The sequence below is a fragment of the Mizuhopecten yessoensis genome, unplaced genomic scaffold (assembly GCF_002113885.1).
Source record: "Mizuhopecten yessoensis strain PY_sf001 unplaced genomic scaffold, ASM211388v2 scaffold10831, whole genome shotgun sequence".
In the NCBI taxonomy this organism is placed as follows: domain Eukaryota; kingdom Metazoa; phylum Mollusca; class Bivalvia; order Pectinida; family Pectinidae; genus Mizuhopecten; species Mizuhopecten yessoensis.
Genome location: NW_018408743.1, coordinates 257,764 through 285,579, shown reverse-complemented (window position 1 = coordinate 285,579; position 27,816 = coordinate 257,764). Strand labels below are relative to the sequence as shown.

Sequence of the window (27,816 nt, the reverse complement as noted above, 5' to 3'; positions counted from 1 at the left end):
GTTTTAGAGCATGCAACCACCCATCACCCGGACATTGCTGCTCAATACAGATCATTGGTATTAGACGAAACAACAGGGAAGTTACAGTACCAATAAAAACTGCTTCCTTCCTGGTGTAAATAAAGTTGTGTTTGATGCAGATAGTAATACATGTAATAGTTATTTTGAAACAACAGTGGAGCATTATTCCCCCGGCTCCACGGAATTTGGAACTTCAAACATTTGTGTATGCCATTCTTTATACCACAATGCATTGATTTCATAACGCACCACAAAGACGTATTATCTTTTTATAGTATAATTCTACAGCTTTCATTATAACGTAACTGGAATTGTCAATTTATGATAAAGTTATCACCGCTGAATGCATTACTCAAAACCGGCATGGCATTATGATTTTTTTTTTAACCGCAAGATACATTACAGAAAATTGACACCACACAACTTATTAAACAAGATTTTAGCCTATTCGCATGTTGTTGACTTCTACCAGCGTTCCAAAACAAATAACCGAATGTTGTAATAAGCATGTGTATCGTGTGACAGCTACATCTATGTGACAATAGCCCAAGAAACTGACGAAGTGAGGACAAAATACACGAAACTGAACCAAAGTGTAAACAAATACACGTGTTTACATTGTAAATACTGTATGATTAGACTTCAGATTATGAAAACGTATAGAGTAATATTCAAGGAAGATACTGAAGCAAGTTTGTAAGAAAGTTTTAAGATATGTAAGAAGTTAAACGAATACATGACCTCTCAATCGTCCCGCTCGACAACTTTAAGCCGCAAGATATATTATTATTATACCTCTACTTATTTTAACCACATAAACAGGCTATTTCCCCTCTAACTGCATGCCATGGAAATAGTTCGTCTGGAGGGGTGCGATAGTTTTGAAACTATTTCCCTCGGAAAATGCGGGAAATTGAGTGACGTCGTGGGCGGGGCCTGACCGAATATTGACCAATCAGCGCAATTGAATTAATTCAGAATTCGCATTTATGTTAATGCTAATTTTCAAACAAAAAATGTGATTTATTGTTTATTGTTCATGTGATATACTTTATTTCATGTTATTGCAAATACTGGTTTTTTCTGATGTTGATTCTCAAGAAAAAATTAGTTTTGTTAATAAAGTGTCCCAACGGTTGAAAATTTGTTGTCTAATAATATTTAGAATATTGCAAGGGAGTGTTTGTATCGGTATAATAAAACAATTGAAGTATGGGTATTTCGGGATATAGCAAGTTTATGGGTATTTCGGGATATAGCAAGTTTATGATCATAAACTTGCTATATCCCTCATACCCATACTTAAACTGTTAACTATACCGCAAGTTAATTACTCGTGTGACCAGCGTGGTCGTTATCATAATATTATTGGGAATATCGGTAATGTGAAACCCATTTTAATTACATTCAGAAACATATGTAAGGTTTTAAAGTGAAAATATAATTGTTATTTTCTTTATTTCGACAAAAATCTTTTTGTCATTTCAGTTACACTAAATTAACCTACCAATCAAAGAGCATATGGTTTATTCATTATCTCCATAATTTTGGCGTGGGATGGACTATCTGTTTACAGAAGCCCGTATGTTTATAAAAAAAAACGTAATAAAAGGTATGGTGAAGGGATTTTTTTTTCATATTTACTGGTGACTCGGATTATTCGTCAAGAAAGCAAGAATATCATTAATTTAGTAAAAAGATGTATGATAATGTATATGTAGCCGGTTATTTAGTGCTTTATAGAAAGTCATAAGTCTTTGGTTTTCCCTTACGTAAATTTTAAAACGCGTCTTTTCAGTACATTAGTGTCCGGAATTTATAGAACGGTTCCTGACCTATTTTAGTGTTACCCGGATGTCACTCGTGGTCGACTCGTATTGGTTTATTTCATATTGACACCGGCAAAATGAAAGCTACATACATGTTATCGGCGTTGTCTATTCTGGTTCTGGTCATCTTCGTCAATGCTGCAGACGAGGAACAGAAAGAAAAGAAACTTGACCCTGAAACACTCGATTATGCAAAAGGATCTGTGTGTGGTTATTGTGAATACTGCCAGGTAAATCGGATCATTTTTCAGAAGTCGACACCCATAATCAATCATCTGTGCTTCCTTTCTGTATATTGTATCATAAGTGTATATATTTATCGATGTACTTCGTTTATTCTACATAAAGGTGGTTATAGATCTATGTAATTCATTATTGTCACGACACACTATACGATAAGATTTTGTTTAATCTGCTTACTTGCATGCATGCTAATATTAGATGTCTAATTTTGATAGAGTTCAAGAGTTCCAAGACTATCTACAACTTATATTACAAGACTAGTTGGACCGCAAGTGAAGGGAGGTTTGATGCATGATGGAATAGGATATAACTAACTTACCAAAGAAATGAATGCAACCAGGGGCAGTTAATAAAATAGGAATAGGCTAATATGTATTATATTAATAATAAATATACAAGTGTATTGACATCAATGTCTAACAAATCATAAAATATAAACAGGTGCTCAGATGTACAAAACATTTATGTTTTGAGGGTTATATGGAAGGTGTCATATGTTTTCCTTTTTTTGTAAAAAAAAAGAGTTAGAAACTACAAGTCAACTACAGTACCCCTCACTCTATCGGGTGGCACGATTTACCACAAACCTCCTAAAAACATCCAGATAAGACCAGAAAAAACCACAGACAACACTTAAATAATATTCAGTTATTATTATATGTAGTAATCTAATTATCTGCAGACGCAAAATAGATTGAAATAATCGGAACCTTAAAAGAACAAGTACGAATTTAACACATCAAACAATATCCTCTTTAGAGCAAATGCACTTATCAAATACAAAATAAACATAGGCTACCTATGTCAAACAATGTGGAAAGAGTGAGAAAAATACCATTATATACAACAAATATTGATCTTCTGTGAATAACTTAGGCAAACGGTAAACTAGTTTACAGGGGAAGTAACTCAAATACGTATAGTTAATATTACTCGCGTCACTATAACTTTCCAATTAACAGGAAACATCATTATGTTACACAATGTCAGGTAGCAGAAATATAAATATCCACATAAATTTAGTGTTTTGGGGTCTTTTGGGGTAAATCGTGTTACCACACTTCATCGGTCCAAAATGCATATAAAAACTAATGGAATTTGGTTACTAGAAAGTCAGAACAGCAGCATGAAAGATTTATATCTTTCAACTTCCACATCTGTCCCGTGCAAATTCATATCCAAAAGACAGAGGTAACTATTTTGATACTTCTTCTAGGGATCCGATTCAAATCCAGGAGCTTTGGCTTCCAAGTTCATGGATTAAGATGCCCAGGATTTCATGGGTTTTGTTTTGACATTAAAATTTAATAAATGCTATGATAAATTAACATATAAAATGAAACTTAATTAAGAATAGCAAGTCTTTCAATAGCTTGCACTCATACAAGAAAACTACGGTAATTGAAAAATAATAAAGTCCAATACAAGTAATTCTTTCTTTAATCAGTTGTATGCAATTTAATTTGTTTGAAAAATTCATCTTCGTATATTTTCTCAGCAAAAAGTCAAAATTTGTATTAGTCATCATGAAGAGTCTTGATGTCTTTCAATACAGATTTACAGTACACTGAAGTGAATTTGATTAATCATCTAATTGTCAGCATGAAAGCAATAAAATAACATTAAAGCTAAATTAGTACAGTATACAGGTATAAACTAAATATGAAGTAAGGGTCCTTGTATCATACCTGCATTTAATAGTTTAAATGCTTATGTCATATTTTTTGAAATTTGTGACCTTAATATAGATATATATCAAGTCTTAAAATTAAGAATTAACACTATAGACAACACCGCAGCAAGTCTTTGTAATATAGATATCTTATAGACTTTCAGAAATTTCATAGACAAGACTTTGACCCAGAGAATTTCACTGAGTTTATTCAGTGCTTCATAACATGATATTAAGAAACTGTGTAATAACAAGGGAAGAAAAGTGATTTTTAAAACACTTTTTTTCATCACTTCTATACTTGTCATTGAATCATGAAGGTCTTTTGAGAATTAAAATAAGCTTCATAGACAACTAGATGAAGTAAATGATTCCCAAAGAATGCTATTGTTTTACGTGGTGAAAATACATGGGTCTTCTGTTATTAGTTCCCACATTGCCAATATGTAGCATTACTTTATTCGTACATGTAATAGCAAGGAAATGGTCGGCCTTTTCCACCAGTACCAGACCTCACCAGGGACCTGATACTCTAGCTGTTCAAGTATCTCAATAATCAGGGCTTTATTACTAAGTACATAGTCGTAGTGTCATAAATATAACATTGACATTTACCTGTAGCTGTGAGGCAGGATTACTGTTGAAAACTCTACCTAACAGATAATATTCTGTTGAAATAGCTACACATTGGATTATCTACCCCTGGCTATATATTTTGTCTCGTTGATGGGTCGTTTTGTACCTGTATGGGGCATTGCCATGCATCAAATCAAGGTATGAGTGTTTATAAAAAGACAGGTGAAAACATGCCAGAAGCATGAATAACCTTCATTTTGATAGATATTGATTTATTTCGCTTGCACATGGATTACAAAAGTCAATATACATGGTATATGTTCTAGATAAGCTTAAAAAAACTCTTGATATTGATAAATTTTCCCTAAATGCCCTTATAATGTATTAAATCTCATCTAACCAGTTTTCTTTCCATTTTCATAAAAAAATCAATGCTACAAAGTTTTATAAAGGTTCTAAAACAAGGCAACCTTATACTGGTATTTTTTCATATATCAAAATATTAAGAATTTTTTAGTATGAAAGTTGATAAGTGTAGAAATCAATGTGCAAGTAGTCCTTTGTGTTGATTTCCCTAAGGCAAAGGAACTAGGGCTGCAACATTACAAATACATGTACCTCATGATACAATATGTGTTGTGGTACGGTACATATCACGATACAAATAACTGCTAAAAAGGAAAACTTCATCATGAATGAAGGCAGGATTTTATTGAATTTTGTCATAAAATCTAGTTTTTTTGGGTATGACTGCACACAGTGGACCACATCTTTACTGAAGGATTAAAAAAATATATGTAAACTTTTTTAGAGTTTGATAAAAAATTATTGATAATTTCAGTACTGTTAATGTATCGCGATACAGGCAAACAAAACAATTCAATGTGATACGCAAGAAAGTATCGCGATATGATACAATACAATATATTGTTGCAGTCCTAAAAGGAACAAGCCCTTCCTATTCCAAATACAAAACAAAAACCAGTTTTATTATCCCCTCGCAACGAAAGTTGGAGGGGATATAGGATTCTGTACATACGTACATGTGTTACACTCTTTGTCATTGCTCTAGCGACTTCATCCCTCAACGAAATCTCATGAAACTTGATACAAGTGTTTGGTACGGCAATGCCTTGAACAAGTTCACGTTTCAGGTTACATGTCAAGGTCACTTTTACTATTTTTACCAAAAACTTTGTCATCACTCTATTGACATCTAAAATATTTTCCTAAAGTAATTTTGTCTTCTCTTTTCACAGCTCCTTTTTTTAACCATTTGTAGATAGGAATTATTTTTTGAATGTAATAATAAAAAAAATCTGAAACAACTTAGAAAGAGGGATAGATATTATATGGTAAATATTTATTGAATACCGGGATATAATTGATAAAAAGTGACTCTAGGACTAGGAGACAAGAATGATATAGGCAGTAATCTATATCCATGATTCTACTTGTACCTATGTATTTAATATGATAGACCTGATAAATGTACATTGGTGAATTGATCACTTCAAGAGATCTTGGTTAAATATCTTTTAGTAAAATGTACTGTAAATTTACACTGTCTTCTAGTCTAAGAGCTGAACAGAGAAGATGGGAGAAGAAAATTGTCGAACTCTTGAGTAATACAGTTTACATTGCTTGATTCCTTTTCCCGGGTGATTTATTTGTACTTTAGTTTATTCTTGTTAATTGAGTAACAATTTATGTCTGGTCACTTAATCTTATCCATATGTATCAATTTGCCGTGCACGTTTCTCAACTGTAGCAGACACGATATGTCAGTACATTGAATGCTACCTCTCTGTTTCCTCCGTTAATTAAGAATGATTAATTAGCGGTAAATAAGTCCCAGCACTATAAACCACCGTCTATGTCAATGGTGTATCTATAGATTAGTTTAATTGATCTTCACTTCATTTTGTGTAGGTTTACAACCTTCCTATTGATTTCTTAGAAATTTGTGTTGGTTTAGGTTCCTGTAGTTACAACCTTCCTATTAATTTCTTAGAAATTTAGTGTTGGTTTAGGTTCCTGTAGTTACAACCTTCCTATTAATTTCTTAGAAATTTGAATTTAAATAATGTAGGGAGAAGGTGGTGGGGGCTTAATTTAACTTCATTTTTGTGTCGCCTGCGAAAATCTGGTGACGAAGGTATTCATTGTCGGCGGCGTCGCCCGCACAGAGGTTTTCATGTGATAACTTGAGTTTCCTTGGGTCGATCAAACTCAAACTTCATGCAGTGCTTCCTAACCAAAAGTGCTTGCTTGGGATTGCTTTTCAGGTCCGAAGGTCAAAGGTCACCGTTACTATAAATAGAAAATCTGTTTTAGTACGATAACTTGAGTTTCCTTGGGCCGATCAAACTCAAACTTCATGCAGTGCTTCCTTACCAAAAGTGCTTGCTTGGGATTGCTTTTCAGGTCTGAAGGTCAAAAGTCAAGGTCACTGGCTTCGATCTACCACTTGACCCACCGTGTATACCTCTGAAATGCCGCCTTACTCCAAATGTTACAGACAACACTAGCTGTTTAACATCATAATCCACAAGTTTATTCATTTATTCATGGGAAACCATCCGACAAATCATACAAATTAAACTTGGAATTGAGACAATGAATATCCATAGCAAGTTCTTTATAACTGAGAGTATTTTCCCAGAATAACAGATTATATAAAAAAAATGATGCCATCCAAAAACATAATCTATGATTATTGCTTACTTTTAACAATATTTCTTGAAATGAAAAGTGTATCTATTTCTTCGTAATCTCCCAGCTTCCTGCGCAGGCGACACATCCACTTCCGTGGAATTCTTGTTTTAATATTTAGTACATTTACGTGGAATGTATATTACATTGCTGTTCCCTCCATAGAAATCTAAAGTAAATACTGTACACTGTAATGTAAAATATTGTTAGGGCTCCAAACAATATTAGATAACCATTATCTGTTCATATAAATACTGTCATTTTTAGCTCACCTGGCACAAAGTGCCAAGTGAGCTTATGCCGTGGCACGTCGTCCGTCCGTCCGTCCGTCCTCGTCCGTCAACTTTTCCTTTAAACAACTTCTTCTGAAGAACGGACAGGCCTAGAGTCATGATATTTGGCTGAAAGCTTCGTTGGTAGGAGCCCTACAAAGTTTGAGAAAGAAAATGACCTTGACCTGTTTTCAAGGTCACAGGGGTCAAATATGTCAAAAACTTCAAACGACTTCTTCTAAAGAACTAAAAGGTATAGAATCTTCATATTTGGCTGATGGCTTCCTGGGATAGAGCCCAACAAAGTTTGAGAATGAAAATGACCTTGACCTACTTTCAAGGTCACAGGGGTCAAATGTGTCAAACACTTCAAACGACTTCTTCTGAAGAACTGAAAGGTATAGAATCTTTATATTTGGCTGGTGGCTTCCTGGGATAGAGACCAACAAAGTTTGAGAATGAAAATTAGTTTGACCTACTTTCAAGGTCACAGGGGTCAAATATGTCAAAAACTTCAAACGACTTCTTCTGAAGAATTAAAAGGTATAGAATCTTCATATTTGGCTGATGGCTTCCTTGGATGGAGCCCAACAAAGTTTGAGAATGAAAATTACCTTGACCTTCTTTCAAGGTCACAGGGGTCAAATGTGTCAAACACTTCAAACGACTTCTTCTGAAGAACTGAAAGGTATATAATCTTTATATTTGGCTGGTGGCTTCCTGGGATAGAGCCCAACAAAGTTTGAGAATGAAAACTAGTTTGACCTACTTTCAAGGTCACAGGGGTCATATATGTCAAAAGCTTCAAATGACTTCTTCTGAAGAACTGAAAGGTATAGAATCTTTATTTTTGATTGATGGCTTCCTTGGATAGAGCCCGACAAAGTTTGAGAATGAAAATGACCTTGACCTTCTTTCAAGGTCACAGGAGTCAAATGTGTCAGACACTTCAAACGACTTCTTCTGAAGAACTGAAAGGTATATAATCTCTATATTTGGCTTGTAGCTTCCTAGGAAAGAGCCGAACAAAGTTTGAGAATGAAAATGACCTTGACCTTCTTTTAAGGTCACATGAGGCAGATATGTCAAACACTTTAAACGACTTCTTCTGAAGAACTGGTAGTTATAAAATCTTAATATTTGGCAGGTGGCTTCCTGGGAAAGAGCCAAACAAAGTTTGCGAATGAAAATGACCTTGACCTACTTTCAAGGTCACAGCGTTCAAATATGTCAAACAGTTCAAACAGCTTCTTCTGAAGAATTAAAAGGCATAAAATTATAATATTTGGCTGGTGACTTCCCGGGATAGAGCTCACCAAAGTTTGCAAATGAAAATGACCTCAACCTACTTTAGAGGTCACAGAGGTCAACAACATTTTAATGGATTTGTTCTTGAGAACTAAAAGGAATGGATTCATAAGATTTGGCTGGTAGCTTTTTGGAATAGAGCTAACCAATTTGAGAAGGAAAATGACATTGACCTACTTACAAGATCACAGGGAAAAATATGTCAAGCAACTTCTGAAGAAGAATCAAAAAGCATAGAATCTTATAATAATATTTTGCTGGTAGTTTCAACAGATGGAGCCAACAAAGTTTGCGAGGGAAATATTTTTAGTGCAATATAATATTTAATGAGAATATTTTGCTATGACTGCTTAAATATTCAGGTGAGCAATACAGGCCCTCTTGGGCCTCTTGTTCATTTTAAGGAGATGAACTGCCATGTTACTACTGTAAAGTGGAAGATTTTGTGCGTGGAGCATACCTGCTAATTGACCCCCATCTTAAGGGTCACACCCACAAAATTAACCTATCACCCACGACCAACTCATGACCCGTGCGGGTCATACAAATCTCCCACATTCCGTCAGCATGAACCGGAATCAGCCGCCTCCCGCTCGTATAAGTATCTCCCTACTTCCGGAAGTTTCTCGTAGGAGAGGTTCACATTACGACTCTTTAAACTTAATGTTGCAGTGTGGAAATTCTCGCATTGGCAATGATTCTAAAATCCATTTTCTAGTTCTACATACATATAATGTGTCCAATAAATAAATAAATATTTACATGTGTATATTTTGGCACTAACTTACTCTATGCAAAAAATGGTAACAATAATTTTCCACATCGCAACAATGTCCACTTTGACAGTAACCTTTTACTGTAAAGCTGGTAAGGCAACTTAGATGGATTTGTGTTGCATTGTGGTGGTTCTTAGCTAGCACTGTCTGCTTAAAGGATCTCCACTCTCAATTACCTAATAGAGATGAGTGCTTAAACTATACCAGCTCCAGAAGATTTTCCGCAGATTTTTGATCATGTTGAAAAAAGTACATGCTCGAAAAACAAAATTTGAGGTTGAATTAATATTTGTATATGTACAGCTTTGTCAATACAGAAGTATATATCCTGTACATATACTATACTGGTATTTTGTTTTGGTCGAATATAAGAAGATTATAAGTCAACATTCAAATGAGGCCAAACTAAATCATTTGTTGTGTTTAAGCTTTTGCCAACCCAAAGTAATACTGGTAGGGTACAAGTAGGCAGAGCTGTTTATTTTGTAAAAATTACTTTTACAAAGGATATATAAAGACAGCATTTCCGACTTAAACAGTGTTAACTTAACGTTGGTGAAGCATTTTTTTAACACTAGGGTGGTCACTAAAATCTAGGTTAGGTTTAGATAGTCAAAACATACATTTTTAGGTCACCTGAGACAAAGTCTCAAGTGACCTATTGCGATCGCCTTTTGTCCGTTGTCGTCCGTCGTGCGTCCGTAAACAATTAACATTTTCGACTTCTTCTCCAAAACCACTGAACCAATTTCAATGAAATTTTGCAGGAACCTTCCATGGACAAAGGCCAACAAAAACAGTTGCCGGTTTAGTCCCAAGCCCCCAGGGGCTTGAGGGGCAGGGCCAAAAAGGGTCAAATTGACTAAAATTTCAAAAATCTTCTTCTCAAGACCCAGATATGGTAGAATCAAATACTCTTCATAGATGGAAGGGTCTTAAGGTGCTTTACCAAAATTGTGAATTTCTTGACCCTGGGGTCTCACGTTTTCCCCTGGGGAGGGGGTAAACTTTACTATAGTTTATATAGGGAAATCACATTTTGGACCAACATTTGTTTAATTTCCATTGGAAGTAATTCAATTTGGGTTAGCATTATCAGTATTAGGTAGCAGTTTGATAGTATGCACCTATGAGCCCTGACTGACCCCCAGGGGCTGATGGGTGGGGTCAAAAAGGGTTGATTTGACTGAAATTTCAAAAATCTTTTTCTCAATACCCAGATATGGTAGAATCAAATACTCTTCATGGATGGAAGGGTCTTAAGGTGCTATACCAAATTGTGAATTTCATGACCCTAGGGTATCATGTTTCCCCCTTGGGAAGGAAGGAAGGGTGGGGGGCAAAACTTACTATGGTTTATAATGGCAAATGATACTTTGAATATTACATGTTAATAACTTGATTGGAATTATAACCTTGAGTTGACAGTTTGATACTTTGAAAATTTTGAGCCAGTCCTACCCCCAAGGGCTGTAGGGTGGGGCCCAAAGGAGTCAGTGTGCTAAAATTTCTTCATTTTCCTTGTTTAGAATCAGAGGTGCTAGTTTCAAATACTTTTTAGTCTTAAATCTGTATGCTAGATATTGAATAAGATGGTTTTATTGTTTTTTGTCACTTTGAATAATATTTCTGTACATGTTAAAAGCAAAATCAACTCTCTGTATAAATATATCAGGTGACCGTTAAGGCCCATGGGCCTCTTGTTTAATTTACAATTGGATATAGATCTAACACGTGATATTATTAGCTTTCTGGTATTGTACAATGATAGTTAAAACTTATTTTAAAATGTTTAAATATTGTTATTAATTCCTCTCTAAAACATATTAATTTTACCTGTCACAACAAGACACAAATTTGTAATATACAATATTTTATTATTGCAAACTTCCAGATGAAGCTTTTAAAGTCCCTTTTTTCTGTGACTGGTGTTGGCGATATTTCAAGCACATTTAAACATTACAATTTATTTATTATTATGATGAATTCTGCAACTTTCTGCAAACTTAGGCAGGTGTGAAGATTTGATTGTATCTAAAGTTTAATTATATCTCAACATGTTGCTCCACATAATTCTGGTTCAGCATTGAGTGACAATTAAACAATTGTATCTTTTGCAAATGATTTGTTAACATTTCATTCCCATAGTTTGAAAAATTTCATGTGGTTATAATATTTATGTATATGCTGTCAACCAGTTTTAGCTCATATGGCGAGTATATATTGGCAGAGGGGTGGGGCCCAATAGGGGAAATAAAGGAAAAAAAATGATTTTGTACAAAAGGATATTAACTGAATTTGTTCTAGAGCATCTTTGGACAAAGGGGACTCAAGTTTGCATAAACAGAAGGTGTTGGTGTGTTTTTTTTTTTATACTTTTGACAAACAATTCGTAATATGAAATTCTACAAACCTTCTTTCATTAGTGCCCTATAGTATAATCACAGTGTCTGTCTGTCTTTCAGCACTTTTGTTTCCGGAGATTATTTCGGGACTCCAAAAAAAGGCCGAAATTTCTAAAACTTTACATAGTGATACAGTGCGATACATATAGATGTGCAAAGGACCAAGAGTTTCACAATTTTATCAGGTCAAAGTTGAGGTCGCTGTTACTAAAAATTGAAAAGTGGGGCTATACTGTCAAAAACACATTATATGACCCTCAAAAGGCCAGATTTTGGTAAACATTTTGTTATGACATAATGAAGCAAAGTTGGTCATAACCAACAAGAAGTCAACTTACCAAAGGTCAAGGTAATCTAGTCAAATGTTAATTATAAGGCCAAATTATGTTTATCTTAAAAAAATTCTTCGGAATTAATTCGGGATCTGCGTATGCAATTAGTAATGATGTCCATCTGTCTATCTGTCCTCTGTCCGTCTGTTATCACTTGGAGATTATCTCAGGAATCAGAAGTTCAAATTGAAATTTCACATGGTTCTAGATTGTGATACAGATATGCTATAGTTTTTAGGTCAGTGAGACAAAGTCTCAAGTGACCTATTGCGATCGCCTTTTGTCCGTCGTCCGTCGTGCGTCCGTTAACAATTTACATTTTCGACTTCTTCTCCAAAACCACTGAACCAATTAGTCCCAAGCCCCCAGGGGCCTGAGGGGTAGGGCCAAAAAGGGTTGAATTGACTAAAATTTCAAAAATCTTCTTCTCAAGACCCAGATATGGTAGAATCAAATACTCTTCATAGATGGAAGGGTCTTAAGGTGCTTTACAAAAATTGTGAATTTCTTGACCCTGGGGTCTCACGTTTTCCCCTGGGGAGGGGGTAAACTTTACTATAGTTTATATAGGGAAATCACATTTTGGACCAACATTTGTTTAATTTCCATTGGAAGTAATTCAATTTAGGTTAGCATTATCAGTATTAGGTAGCAGTTTGATAGTATGCACATATCAGCCCTGACTGACGCTCCGGGGCTGATGGGTGGGGCCAAAAAGGGTCAAATTGTCTAAAATTTCAAAAATCTTCTTCTCAAGACCGAGATATGGTAGAATCAAATACTCTTCATAGATGGAAGGGTCTTAAGGTGCTATACCAAATTGTGAATTTCTTGACCCTGGGGTCTCACGTTTTCCCCTGGGGAGGGGGTAAACTTTACTATAGTTTATATAGGAAATCACATTTTATTATGGTTTATAATAGCAAATGATACTTTGAATATTACATTTTGAGCCAGCCCTACCCCCTGGGGTTGATGGGTTGGGCCCAAAGGAGTCAGTGTGCTAAAATTTCTTCATTTTCCTTGTTTAGAATCAGAGGTGCTAGTTTCAAATACTTTTTAGTCTTAAATCTGTATGCTAGATATTGAATAAGGTGGTTTTATTGTTTTTTGTCACTTTGAATAATATTTCTGTTCATGTTAAAAACAAAATCAACTTTCTGTGTAAATATATCAAGTGACCGTTAAGGCCCATGGGCCTCTTGTTATTCTCATCATTGAATCCTATTGACCGACTTTTGAAGTGTTGAGTTTTGTGGTCAGCGTGATTAGACTTACTGCACTGGTACACAGGTATAATCAAACTAATCGGAGCTTTACTCTTTTGTAGTCGTTACTTAAGAGGCTGTGTATTTGATCTCAAATTAAAAATTACAGAACAGCTTAAGAAGATTAAACCTGTAATACCATGATATTTTCTTTAATTGTATACGTGTATGATACTTTTAAATACTTCAGTATGTATCAATGCTAACAAGCTTGAGTATCAGAGTGAATGCCATATTTAAACATACATTGTATAGGAAAATTTCTGTCGTCAATGTCTACCTCTGTTCAGAAAATGTCTGTCCAATAATGTTTCTTCTGTAGAATAAATGTTTGTAAATAGAAAGGTCGCTTCTGCATAACAAATACCTGTCAACAAAGGCCACCTTTATTAAGAAAATACCTGTCTATAAAGGGCATCTCTATACAAATACCTGTATAGAGGACATCTTTCTCCAAATACCTTTATATAACAGGCCACCTCTATATACACCTGTGTATAGAGGACATCGTTATATACAAACACCTGTATATAAAGGCCACCTCTATATATACCTGTGTATACAGAACATCTTTATATACAAACACCTGTAAATAAAGGCCAACTCAATATATACCTGTGTAAACAGAACATCTTTATATACAAACACCTGTAAATAAAGGCCACCTCAATATATACCTGTGTATACAGAATGTCTTTATTTACAAACACCAGTATATAAAGGCCACCTCTATATATACCTGTGTAGGGAGGACATCTTTATATACAAATACCTGTATATACAGGACATCTCTTTATAAACATGTGTAGAAAGGACATCTTTATATACAAATACCTGTATATAAAGGCCACCTCTATATGCACCTGTGTATAGAGGACATCTTTATATACAAATACATCAACTGTATATAAAAGCCACATCTTTATATACCTGTGTAGAGAGGACATCTTTTATGCAAATACCTGTATACACAGGAAATCTCTACACACCTGTGTATAGAGGACATCTTTATATATACCTGTGTATAGAGAACATCTTTATATACAATTACTTGTATATAAAGTGCTGTTAATTCATTGTTCCTCCATAAGTTATATGAAGTTTAAATGTACATAAAGTATTTAGGTCAGCTATCTGTAAGGAAAATCTAGTTCATGTTTTCTTACAGATGTTATTAAAATGTTAAATACACACTGTTTTATCATATGTGTAAAAACATATTTCATAATGATTATATCTGATTCCTCATCAACTGTTTTGTTAAAATTATCATACAAATTTATTTTCCCTGTTTTTGCAGTTTTGTAAGCTCTGTGAATCCGACTGCCCATGTGAAACGAGTGCCTCCAAGCCTAACTGTAAAATGTGCAAGGTATGTACAAACCAGTAACATGTATCTAAATACACCCGTAGGGAAAATACCCCTTGTTATACTGTCAAGGAAAATGTTGGCATTATAAAGAGGTTTTCATTGGTGATATGTCAGGGGAGATATGAAAAGTAATTGTTCAGAATAAAGAAGGATGTGAATTCAAGTTGAAAGAGTTTTGTGATTGGTAGCAAATCAAACCAGGGATATATTATATGGAGTTACATGTATACAAAAAAAAACAACATCTTTCTTATTCTATTACAGTATTTCCTCTGTTTTGGTCTTGTAGTATTGATATCTTAGTTTGATTCAATTAAAGTTAGTCAACCTAATTAATGACATAACGTCACACTACCACGATTGGTACACTACCCAAATTGGTACACCTTCAGAAAATGGTTCGAATTGTATTTTAAAATTAAATTTGAACATTTTTCTTTGACAGTATAAAAAAAAGAGATATTTATCAGCATTTCAACCAAATAGTTTTGTTTTCATGAACATTTTAAAAACTACACGGTGACTTCAACGTAAACATATCAGAAAATCAGTAAAAATGACGTATGTCGACAAACATTTGGAGGATTTTGAAAGGGTTAAATAAAAGCATGTTTAAATGTTGATTTCTAGTCCTTATAACCTGATAATATAAAAGTGTATATATACAATTGTAGTTCAGTTTGGTATTTATAAAAGCAATATATTTTGTTGCAATCGGAACATCAACTAGTAGAAATAATTTTCATAGCCTGTGATATGGGGTACCAATTTAGGTACTAATCACGACCGAAAAACGGCCGAAATCTCACTGCGAGTTAAGTGTTCTATTTTCAAAAACAAGTTACTTAGAGTTAAAACATTTTCTGAAAATGAACCACCATAGCTAGTCTTTGTCTAGAATCAAGAAACATTCCAGATACAAGATCAGAATTTTTAAATATCCCTGAAAAACTGTCAAAATTGTACCAATTGTGGTAGCGTGACGTTACATACAATATCTTTGGTGTTGAAGAACTAGCTTTCTGAATTTATAGATCATTCTCTTGATGAGTATGACATGTGCCAGAGCATGTGGCTGAGGTGAAGGGGAGGTCACTCAGACATTAGCTTGAGGGATCTGTGAATGTGACAGACTGATTTGTTAACTGTGACAGACATAAGCTTGATGGATTTGTGAATGTGACAGACTGATTTGTTAACTGTGACAGACATAAGCTTGATGAATTCGTGAATGTGGCTGACTGATTCCTTAACTGTGACAGACATAAGCTTGATGAATTCGTGAATATGGCTGACTGATTTGTTAACTGTGACAGACATAAGCTTGATGGATTCGTGAATGTGGCTGACTGATTTGTTAACTGTGACAGACATTAGCTTGATGGATTTGTGGCAGACTGATATATTAACTGTGTGAACATTAGCTTGACTGATTCATGGATGCGGCAGACAGATTTATTAACTGGATTCTATATATTATTTCAGTACTGTAAATTCTGCTACCTATGCTCGGCAGTATGTGATACAGTATGTCAACCAGGTAAGAGGAAATGTTGCCTAATTTAACAAAACGTTTTTGTTGTACATATAAAATAACATAAGCATTTTCTGTATTCTATAAGTATTTTAATATGAATTCTAGTTGTTTCTGTACTTGAATAGGATGCTTTGATATGTTTTTGTAAAGAAAGAAAATACTGTAAGGATCTTGAAAAATAAAATCAGCAACACACAGGACACAAAAAGCAAACAAAGTACAAAGTAAATTTATCTAACGCAAAAAATCATATTAAAATAACCAAACATCAATTGGGTGTACCGAAAAGTCTTAAACAAGTATGGAAACATGTATATCTGTACCAAAACGACAGAGTACCAAAACGTCTGTACCCTAACTCCTATAATATCTACATTGGTGTATTAAATCATATCTAACCAACAGTTCAACACCCTGGAAGTGTTGTTCATGTTAATATCTAAAATAAGGTTGAGGATATTTACATTTTGATGGTCATGATGTAAAATGCATCGTTTCCAAACAAAGCTTGCATAAAATTTAATATAGATCCAATGTAAGTAAAGTATTACCGGAGAAAAAAATAGCTTTGTAGAAATTAGAATGTACAATTGGTTATATTTCCATGACAACATATTTTGAAAATATTTGGTACAGTTCAGATGGTTGTTGATACCTGTGTTTCTAGCTTATTTAAATTTGGTTTGCCATATACACGTAAATAGAAATAATTATAACTTGGTGACATATTTACATGTACATATCCTACATGCTTGTTTAAATTGAAAGTAAAAGGTAACTTTAATTTGATCCCATCAGGTGGCGTTTTAGACACTGTGTCGTCAGCTATAGTAAGGTGAGTCGAGTACAGAGATTTGTATGATATGTAACAGAGGACAACACTCGATCCAGTCCAGTTCTGATATAATTATTATTTATTGTTTCTTCGTGTGCATTCATGTGCACCTAGATCTTCTATGCAATATATTTAGACCAAGTAAAGTTACCTATCATTGTTTTTATCCATAAGAATTGATAGTTATATTTGCTGTATTGATTACACAACAAATAATTTAAGTGAGGTACCAGGTAAAGAACTAAGACAAAATGATGCATGCTTTGAAAGGATGTCTTTTTGATATTGATTGAAAATGCAAAATCTCAAACCAGTTTCCATTTCATTGTTATGATGCCAACAATCCAATGACCCTCCTCATATATCACCAAAGACTTGCTGATAAAATTTTGAGTATAACCATTTTTGCTCTAGTTTTTCTAATGATTAACACTTAAATATCCTTGCTGTTTTGTCTTGCAGTGCTCTTCCTATCCACAACAAGGAAGAGATAGACAAGGATTTAGACACAGTACAGGACTGGATGCAGAAGGAGAAGAAAGATGAGTTGTAACAATGTCATCGCCTAGGAAACCATTCCCTCACTGTGTTAGAGTGCTGCCCTTTTACCTCAGTGTTCACCTTGACCTTTCACCTGTGATCATTGAACCAGAATGAATGTTTGGGTGGTCAATTAATGATTAAAGTATGACAATGACCATGATTGATAGTAATCACAACTATGATAGAAAATGTTCCTCATAGTCAATCAGATATTAATGAGATGTAATTATTCTTTAATTACGTAATTTATTAGATTCATTTGGAGTGGCTGAGGTTCCATTTTATCAAAAAGGGCGAAAGCAAATATTGTTCACACTGAAAAGTGCTTTTTTTCATGCTCAAGAATATCAATTTATAATTTTTCTTATAGGGGTTATGAGCCGTAAGAATTGCAATAACATCAGGATCATAGTTCAAAATAAACTGTTGGTTCTTGGATACGTAGATGAGAAAATCATTATTTTTTTTTGAACTTTATATATCAATATCAGAGTTTTTCTACTCAAGTTCTAGTAAGCCCTTTGGATGGAGATTGGCATTTACTGATGTCTTTTTGAAAATTCAAAACATTGAATGCATGAGATGTAATGTTAGTTTAACATTTTAATTGTTAAGGACATTTCTGGACATAGGGTCGAAAAAGGAAGTTGCCCAATGTGGTCAAGGCTCAATATATACAATATATGATGGTTGAGGATCTTTTAATGAATCTGCTGTTATACAAGCCCATGGACCTCTTTTTGTCGGTACAGAATCTTTCATCTTTGGTAGTTAATGTAAAGAAGCATCGACTTGCCATTAGTATTATACTGTTGTGTGAATGTATCCGGAGTAAATAGTATTATACTTATCTGAATGTTGTGTGGTGCAGTGGTATACTTGTGAGAACTGTAATGTTTAACAACCTAAGATGTTTTCATATTTGTCATACTCATAATAAGATTCTTCCATTTAGATATAGGATTTGTTTTTTACCTTCCACCCTGAAACTGATCTGTTTTGGAAAAATAATGTTCCGGTCAGAATTTGATATTTGAGAAACAAGATACTTGATGCATTATTTGGAAATGTTTTGTCCTGTCTGAACAAGGAATGTTTTCGGAGCATTCCCTCATGTTAATCATTACCTTGATATTGATTTACATATAGACCCAGGTATCCATCGTTGTTTGATTTCTCTGCTCAGTAGTCTTCCTTCCTGAAATTGATACATTGTTTTTACTCGTGTACCAGTGTTTGCATTTCTTATATTTGAATAAAAGACTTGCATATTTTAGGAATGAACATGAGATTTTCCAATATTGGATTGGACTTTGTGGCAAAAACTAAAAATATTAATTAACCATGTAATTCAAGTTTCAATACTCTTACCCATGGATCCTTCTTGTGATTGTTCAGGAAATAATTCTTTGGAAAAGGACTTTTTTTATGGATTTCTGTTTAACTGTTTCGAAATTCCAGGGGGAGGGGGTCGTGCTTTCATATATTTTTGGCACCCCTGGAATATGTCATGATGAAATCAAAGGCTCTGTAAGTCCCACTTTGTGGATGATAAAAGAAACTCACCGCAACATAACAGAAGAATTGATTGGCTTTGAAATTGGGTGTCAATTCTCCGAAATGTTTAAAAGACATGAATCAGCTTATAGAGATTTGTCAGTTTTTTTTACCTGAAACCAACGAATAGCCAGCCACCGGTCTTCAATTTTGTCGTTACATATTCAAGAAAAAACCCTGAAATTTAAGAATACTGTATATCTGACTGAGAGAAGTGACGAGCATCTGTGTATAGAAAATGAGAATATTGTTATTAAGCATACACATGTACACGTATATTTAAGCAGGAATTTTTTAATTGTTTTTTTTGTCAATTTGCCTTTTTTTTTTTTCATTGCTTTTATACCAACACTTTACACTTCAGTGTTAGTGATTGTCATTGTAAACTGTCATTATATTACCCTCGTTGTAAAGAACTTTTACAAAATATCCTGAGATTGTATTATTTTGATAGTCATTTGTATTGTAAGGTCAGGCGGAATTGGACATGAATATATTACATGGTAATAAGTGGACCAAATCAGTAACATATATCAATCATATAACATACGAACATTGAACATTTCTTTCCCACTTGATTCACGAGGTGCAGTCTTTCTTAATTGGATTTTAGAAGAAGAAAGAAATTCATGATCAAACTGTTTTACATGTATGTATGGGAATTTCCATTGACTCTATCAAATGTAAATAGATTCAGGCACAATGTTTGATTTCAATACATTTGAAAATATCGGGTAACAAATAGAAAAGAAAAAAAAGAAAAGAAAAAAAAAATCGCCAAAAAACTGAAATAAACAACAATGAAAAAAAGGTTGAAAGTACTGTTTTAGTCTGGAAGAAAAACTTGCCTCCTCATAAAAATTTTGCCGCAGTGATTATGAATGAACAAAAGAAACACTATGATCAAATTTAAATGTAAACATTTTTTATAAAATCTTGTGCAGTTTGGAAGCTGAATGAGACAAAGGTAAAGGGAACAATGATCATTACCATTGTGGCTTCCATGAAATATATTTCTTTTTCTACAAAAGTGTTCCATATAAATCACATCTTGTGATGCACTTTACAGAACTACAGTTGTTGAAAATTTAGAGATACAGATAAGAATACATTGATAAGGGAAATAACTCCTTTGTTGTTTCATATCCCATGTGAAAGGGAGACTACTCAAAGTCTGAAAATAAGTCAAAAGTGGAACTCTTCTTTGTGATTAAAAATGATGCAGTAGTATACTGTACCTGAACGTTTGATCACGTAACAGGGAACAGACATCTATTGATATCAAAATTCTTTACAATGTAATTCTGTTTAATCTTGGAATCTTCAGTAATGATGTTGCACTCATTCACCCCTGAAATTTCATGATGAACTATTCCAGCCTTTGAATTGGAGGAGTTCAAATGGATTTTCAGGGGTGAATGAGTTAGTAAGTATCTTTTTAACCTTTCCACACCTCAGTTCTGTAATGAATGAGTGCTATCTATGCTGAGCGACCCTACCGTTATGTTATGTAGCTTCAGGCTCTACATCAGTAACATTTATTCTGATGCAAGGGTTAGTCTGAAATTATAGAATTACATCCCAACGAAGTTTTAACCATACAGCATTGAGAATGTGTACAATCAAAACTGATGTAGTTTTGTTTCAGTATGATAGATTTTTTTTTTTTATCTTTTACAAGAATTCTTTTGATTTCTAACCCAAATTACACGAAGGAAAGATACCAGAACATTCCATTACTTTTAATCATTCAATTAAACATCTATTTATTTCACGAATGTATTACCAAATATTGTAATTTCATACTTTTGTTGATTTATTTTGCACATGAACTACAAATCAAGAAATTAAAAGTTTTTTTCCCCAAATCCTCAAGGAAATTCTAGTTTTTATTGGTGTACAACTTAAATACCAGAGGGTAAGAAATAACCTCGGCCTATATTCCAGGTCACAGAGTTCAAATCTGTTAAAACACTGCAAGAACTTTTTCTGAAGGTCCAGAAGGCCTGAAGAAATAATGAATGTCTAGCAGCTTCCTTGCATGGAATGCTACAATGTTCTGGAAAAATGGCCTTGACCCGTATTCAAAGGCTCATGGGTCAAAAAAAATAAAAAACTTTTTTTTTTTTATAACACAAACAAACCTTGAGACATTGTGTATGGCCAGTGGCTTGCTGGCAGCAAGTGGTACAATGTTTAAGAAAAGATATTGACCTATATCCAATGTCATAGGGGTGGAATCTGTTAAAACACTCAAAAATCTTTTTCTGAAGATGTAAAATGACTATAGTCATGATTACGCCCAGCAGCCTGCTAGCATGGAGTGTACAAAGTTTGGAAAAGAAATGATGACTTATTTAAAGACAATACACCTGTCAAAATAAAAAAGAACTTTTACAATTATGAGGCAAATGGCAAAATCCAAGATGCCTGATTTGTTTTTCTGACCAGTCTCAAAATGAAACATATGTACCACTACAGACCAACAGGAACCTATGTACGAAATTTTAGAAATATCTGTCAAGTACTTCCTGAGAACAAGTGATAACAAGAATGGTTTATGTATGGACCACGGACAGAAGGTGATTTGAACAGCCATCATCTGATGATGGTGGCCAAAAAGATCAGAAATTTTACTTCAACTTTTATCGCTGCCATCCTTACAGATAATAGCATCGATCTGCTAAATATGACAGCAACAAAATATCTGTGTTTACTTTGATCATTTCCGCAATATGTACCTTTAATCCTGACGCAACAGTGCGTAGTTCCGCCAATCAAGCGAAAAATAAATTAAAAAAAATACACAAAAACTTCAGCAGAAATTAATTAAATGATTTATTCAATTGTTGACAACTCTGGTGTTAAAAGATCAATGTGAACTACATAATTAATCAGTCAGACTTTGTCAACGGTGAACAATGGTAGCACTTAAAATGTCATCAATCAAACACAGAATTTACAATGGCATAGGGAACATAGGGAAAATAAAATGATATGGCTCAGGGAGGTAAACAGAATAATGCTATGAAATTAAAACTTATACACAATAAACCCTATACAATCTAGTCCTCTAGATCTATTAATAATAATTAAAAGAAAAAACTTGAGACTATCTTCTGGACCTGAAAATCATTTGGGGAAAATGCTAGATATTATAATTCAAGTGAAAAAATAATATCATATCATACATTTCAGAGAACAAAATCAGTGTAACAATACTGTTAATCAAATCAACTTATAATGTACAGTGTCAATCTTACTTCAAACCTGTCTCACTAGCATACCACATTTAAACTGTCTCCTAATGATTTTCATAAAAAGATTTAGGCTCATCCTTGTTAGAATATTATAATGTTTGTTGTATATTTCATTGAGAAGAAATGTAAACACAGATACAAGACAAATAGAGAGGCCATCAAGTTAGACCTTTCTAAGTACTCTCCCATAAATTATGGAGAAAAAACCCCAAAAGTATTAACCAACATTTTTAGACTTGGTCATAATGTGTGCAGAAAAGAAAGCTATTTAACATTAAGATGAATGCAAGACAATAATCTAATGAATAATATCAAAAAAATATTTTTGAATTCAAAAGTGTTCACGTTTTGAACCATTACATGTGACAATAGCACAGGTACCCTTTGTTTTACTGTAATATGTCATGTGCCTGTCACATTGTCATGCACATAATTATGATGACTGGAAATATTATGCTAGCCAGATAAGATGACCTATTGAGTGTGTATATAGTGATACACCTGTCTAATCTGACACCCTGTGGAATCAATCAAATTGGATTGATTAGTTTGAACACACAAGACTTGTTTGGTATTTTTTTATAAGAAATATGGGAACAACTGTACATCTTTGTGACAGCATGTCAGAATACTCAGAGGTCAGATTAGCCAGGTTTTACTGCATATCAAATACAATTAGGGTTACATTGGTCAAAGTCATATGCTGTATAAATTAATTCTTGGTACATTCGCATGATATATTTCAATGAAAAATTTTCCTGCCTCTGAATACATGCAGTTTCCTATAAATAATGATTTTACCACCAAAACAAAAAATAAATATGACATTCTGAAACTTAAAACAAAAAATTACGTTTTTGGAGACAAAATATTTGATAAAAGTTCCAGAAAACTGCTTGAAGATTATTATATATAAAGTCCTACATGATTTATACCCTACAAATGTGTTGTGACTAGACAAAACTGACGTATAAAAAATGTTGAGATTCAAATTAATGTCCAACATAATTAGATATTGCACAATAACAATGTAGAAAATGGACCAAGTATCTCCAAGAAATCTCAAACTGCACAACTCCATAATTGTGCTAGTAAATGATGTATATTTCCCATCTCTATTTCAGTAAATGATGTATATTTCCCATCTCTATTTCAGTAAATGATGTATATTTCCCATCTCTATTTCAGTAAATGATGTATATTTCCCATCTCTATTTCAGTAAATGATGTATATTTCCCATCTCTATTTCATCAATGTTAAGGCTACTCTGTGAATATGATATATATAAACCCTACGTGTGCGTACTTTTCCAAAGATGAATTCAGGATCAGCTCATAAAAACATTTTGTTTTTTTCAAATTCAAAGTTTTACCCAGGGTTACTAACTAACTATTTGAAAGCATCAAAATAGTTCAAAACTTCAAGCTTTATCAACTTTGTGTTGTGGTACATTCTGTGTCTCCATGTTTATCCTAACAGGTCTAGTATGCAATGAATATGTAGGAACTATCTTAAACTTAAAGTTTCTCATTGTTAAAAGTTCCCTTTACACAATCTTATCTTAGCAATATATACACATGTATGTGTGTGATGGCTTTGCACAGATAATGTTTTATACTGTCAAAGTGAATATTTGTGTGTGTGTAAAATTTCATAATACTGCTCAGTAGTACTGGCATGCATGGTTAAATGCATGAAAAGAAAAGAGAATTTTCACACCACTTAAATTTCCACTCTAGCATTATTAAATGAAATGAAGATTAGATTGGTCCCGTATCCGTACGCCATCATTAACAGTATAAATACAGGGTACGTAGGCATAGTCCACTGGTCGTGGTGAATGAAATATTAACATTGATGCCCTAACGTGCTGTTGATATTACTTGGAATACACTGGTCCCTCTTTATGCGACCACCCCCTTAATCACTAGTGTATTATACGGATATGATACAAGCAAACATTTGTACAGGGCATATATACATATATAAACATGTACAGTGTATATACACATAAAATTGATATACATTTTCTATGAAAAGGAACTATAATACAAATTTACCTACAGCTTTCCTACAAGGGCTGGATTTTACTGTTTTACAGAAAAAGGGTACCATTTTACAACAAGGAGTAAGATCTCTTATATATAGAAGATTAAATGACTTAAAAGCATTTTTCTGGCACAGAAATACTTCCCTTGTCAAAATATTCACCTCTCATTTTGATGCTTTGCCCTTATGATTCCTGGATAGAAACACTGGTAAAAATCAGGATTGGTATTTTATTGATCCTGTGACCAAAATAGCTTGTTGTTTAAAAATCAGGATTGGTATTGTATTGATCCTGTGACCAAAATAGCTTGTTTTTTATTTATTTTTTCAAATTTTAAGTATTCAAATTGTTGATGACTAGAACTCTGTTAAATGCATCATAAGATGGGATTTAAACGACTTAAACAAATATTTGATGATAGTCACAATGTTAGTATATTTTAACTTCATGGTACTCTATATTTATATGCTTAAAACAGCATATATGTTACAGCTGTGAATCGATTAAGTAGTTTTACATTCAATATATATCCAAATGACACAGCAGCTGCTGTAATTTTTGTATAATGTATATTAGACAAAATCATTTACCCACAAAGCGGGTAGGAATGCTAAACTTGCATGAAACGATTATTTCAAAATGGGTGATTTTTTTCTGTCAAATGCATTTCTGTGTTCACATGAAGTAAAGATGTAGTCCACAATCATCAAAGGAATGAACTATTGAGTTTGGATAGATCAAACTGTACAAATATAGTCCTCATAATTTATACAATAAAAACATGCACAGAACAAATTATTACTATATACAGTCATATTTTGTCATGTATCAAGGAATTTTGTCATGAACATCAGATTCTGTAACAAATTTGGCTGAAGTAAATGGATAAAACCACGGACTTCGATAGTCTAATTCCGTGCTAAAACTTAATGTTTTCACCTTAACAGCAAGACAATTTGCTAGTTGGAAAATCTCAAAGCTCGTCAATATGTTCAACATCTTTTCATTTTGTGACATTTACCACGTGCATTTGAGATTTGCCAAACAACAACGTAGTCCGATAGTTTAAGTTGAACAATATGGAGTTAAATTGACCAGTGTCAAGACTAATAAAAGTAAGGGGTAAAATAAGACATAAATCACTGATTCTGGCCCATTTTATACAGCAAGCCCCTATCATTTTGAGAGTCAAAAGCCATTTTAGGAGGTCATACACCCCCATATGAAGGTATTAAACTGAAACCCTAAACTCTAAAACACTATTTATTTCTCAGGTCCCTTTATCTTATAAAGTGAATCCATTTTTTCAATTTGTATGTATTGAAAACTATTATGAAAGGATTTTACAGTTGGTTTTCAGAAGATGTAAAGTAGATTAAACATTTGAAGTGAAATTATCAGCTGTAAAGACATTTAAAGCTATTAACTGAATTTTCAAATTCCATTCTATAAATAGAGCTACACGAACCCGGTACAATTAAATACAAAAATAATGGTCTCAGGAGTCCTTCTTATGTAAAAGGGAAAATGAAAAAAATACAAGCTAAGAAAATATTGGCAGTAAACTACATTGCACAGAAAAGAAAAGTTTACAATGACGAAAATCCTTTCATGAATGTCAAGTGATAGCACCTTAAGTCTGACAATATCCATTTGAATATTAAACTACTTTTCCTAACTACCAAAAAATGGATTTCAATATTTTCAGAAAATAAATGTATACCCCTGAGTAACAAAAATACACTCTAAATTTACCTAACATGAAGAAAATGCCAAGAAAATGAAAGTGCCATCTATGACAGGTATGATTGCTAAACTGTCCAATGAATTCTGAGACACGGCCTAAGGGACACATTTTCATATCTTGACTTGAGAATAACAAGCACTGATAAATAAAATGAACTAGATTCAAAGATACTTAAAGACAGATAAAATATATCGGAAGATGTCTCATATACAACGTCAGAGTATACTTATTGAATCTTTTGTTCTGTTGTCATTATTTATATGGTCAAACAATATAAACAGACATGCGGTTGTCACCATGGTCAAATAAATCATAACTGGTTCCCAATATAGAAGGTATAAGAACCCTGCTGTTGGTCGTTAGATTGATGTCAAGGATTCTCATCTCAATCGTCACATAAGAACTAATGACATGACAACCTCGGAAGTGTTCTGCTGACTGTATGTATATAGAGACACATTTATTTGTCAATAACTTGACATAGCAACTTGTGTTTTAAAAACTGTGATGGAATTTTTTCCACATGACTAAAGGATGATCATTTTCTCACCTGTTTCTGAAATGTCACTCCCACAATTGTCTGTTTGCATTTAAGACTAAAAGTATGAATCACTACACTAAAAAAAAGAATGGGTGCATTTGTCTTTTTCTTGTTTGCAGCAGAAATGAATTTCGCAAATGTTGTACTATGGAGAAAAAACACCTGATGTATAATGTATTATATTTCTCTTCATATGGTGTAGGAAATGTAAATATAACTGAAACCTCTAGAATTCCGAATGGTAAAAAAATGAGAATGATTATTTTCTTCTACCATATATCCGCCATCAATGGAACAAGTTCAATGCATATTGCCTTCTACTAAAATACTCACAAGTACATATCAGTTTTATCAAAAAAACTTTTACACTATATACACGGAAATGTATTTTTTCTTTTTCTCATTTTTAAAATAAAACTTAATATTGATATAACATACAAAGATATTTATATATATAATATATATAGAAGCAACTAAATAAAAGCAAAAAATGTTTTTACAGTTGAACAGTTAGCAGCACAAGCAATAAATACTACAACAACAGACCTTACAGACCAGCAGCAAACAAATTCATCAAAATAAGTGTGCCCTTATTAAAACAAGAGGCCCATGGGCCTAAACGGTCACCTGAGTCTACAGTATTTATTTTTGTTGTTGAAATATGTACCAATTTGAGTAAAAAATAGTATAATGTTAACTTAACTTTGTCAGGACCATGAGCTGATCATTCCTAGACCAATTTTAAGTGAGATCGGCCTATTAGAACTTAGTAGCAAAATAGCGGCCATGGCAGCCAAATTGTATTTCTGATTGACCCGAAAAATAACAACACTTTGTCAGGACCATGATTCGATCATTCCTACAAAGTTTCAGTTCAATCGGCCAAGTAGATCTTTACTTTAAGTTTGAAATAGTTTTTCAAAATGGCAGCCGTGGTGGCCATATTGGATTTCTGA

General features: G+C 33.5%; 1 protein-coding gene across 1 annotated transcript; it reads left to right on the top strand.

Moving 5' to 3' along the window:
• The first annotated feature begins 1,876 nt into the window (after positions 1 to 1,876).
• LOC110462806 (sarcoplasmic reticulum histidine-rich calcium-binding protein-like) lies at positions 1,877 to 21,129 on the top strand. The gene is made up of 5 exons (XM_021516997.1): positions 1,877 to 2,080; positions 14,718 to 14,789; positions 16,275 to 16,329; positions 17,125 to 17,161; positions 17,624 to 21,129. The coding sequence occupies exons 1-5, from the start codon at positions 1,928 to 1,930 to the stop codon at positions 17,712 to 17,714; spliced, it is 408 nt and encodes a 135-aa protein (XP_021372672.1). The 5' UTR covers positions 1,877 to 1,927; the 3' UTR covers positions 17,715 to 21,129.
• The last annotated feature ends 6,687 nt before the right edge of the window (positions 21,130 to 27,816 follow it).

Coding starts and splice junctions, on each gene's coding strand:
- LOC110462806 (XM_021516997.1), top strand. CDS start 1,928: ATGAAAGCTACATACATGTTATCGGCGTTGTCTATTCTGGTTCTGGTC. Junction 2,081..14,717: donor GTTATTGTGAATACTGCCAG/GTAAATCGGATC, acceptor CTGTTTTTGCAG/TTTTGTAAGCTCTGTGAATC. Junction 14,790..16,274: donor CTAACTGTAAAATGTGCAAG/GTATGTACAAAC, acceptor ATATTATTTCAG/TACTGTAAATTCTGCTACCT.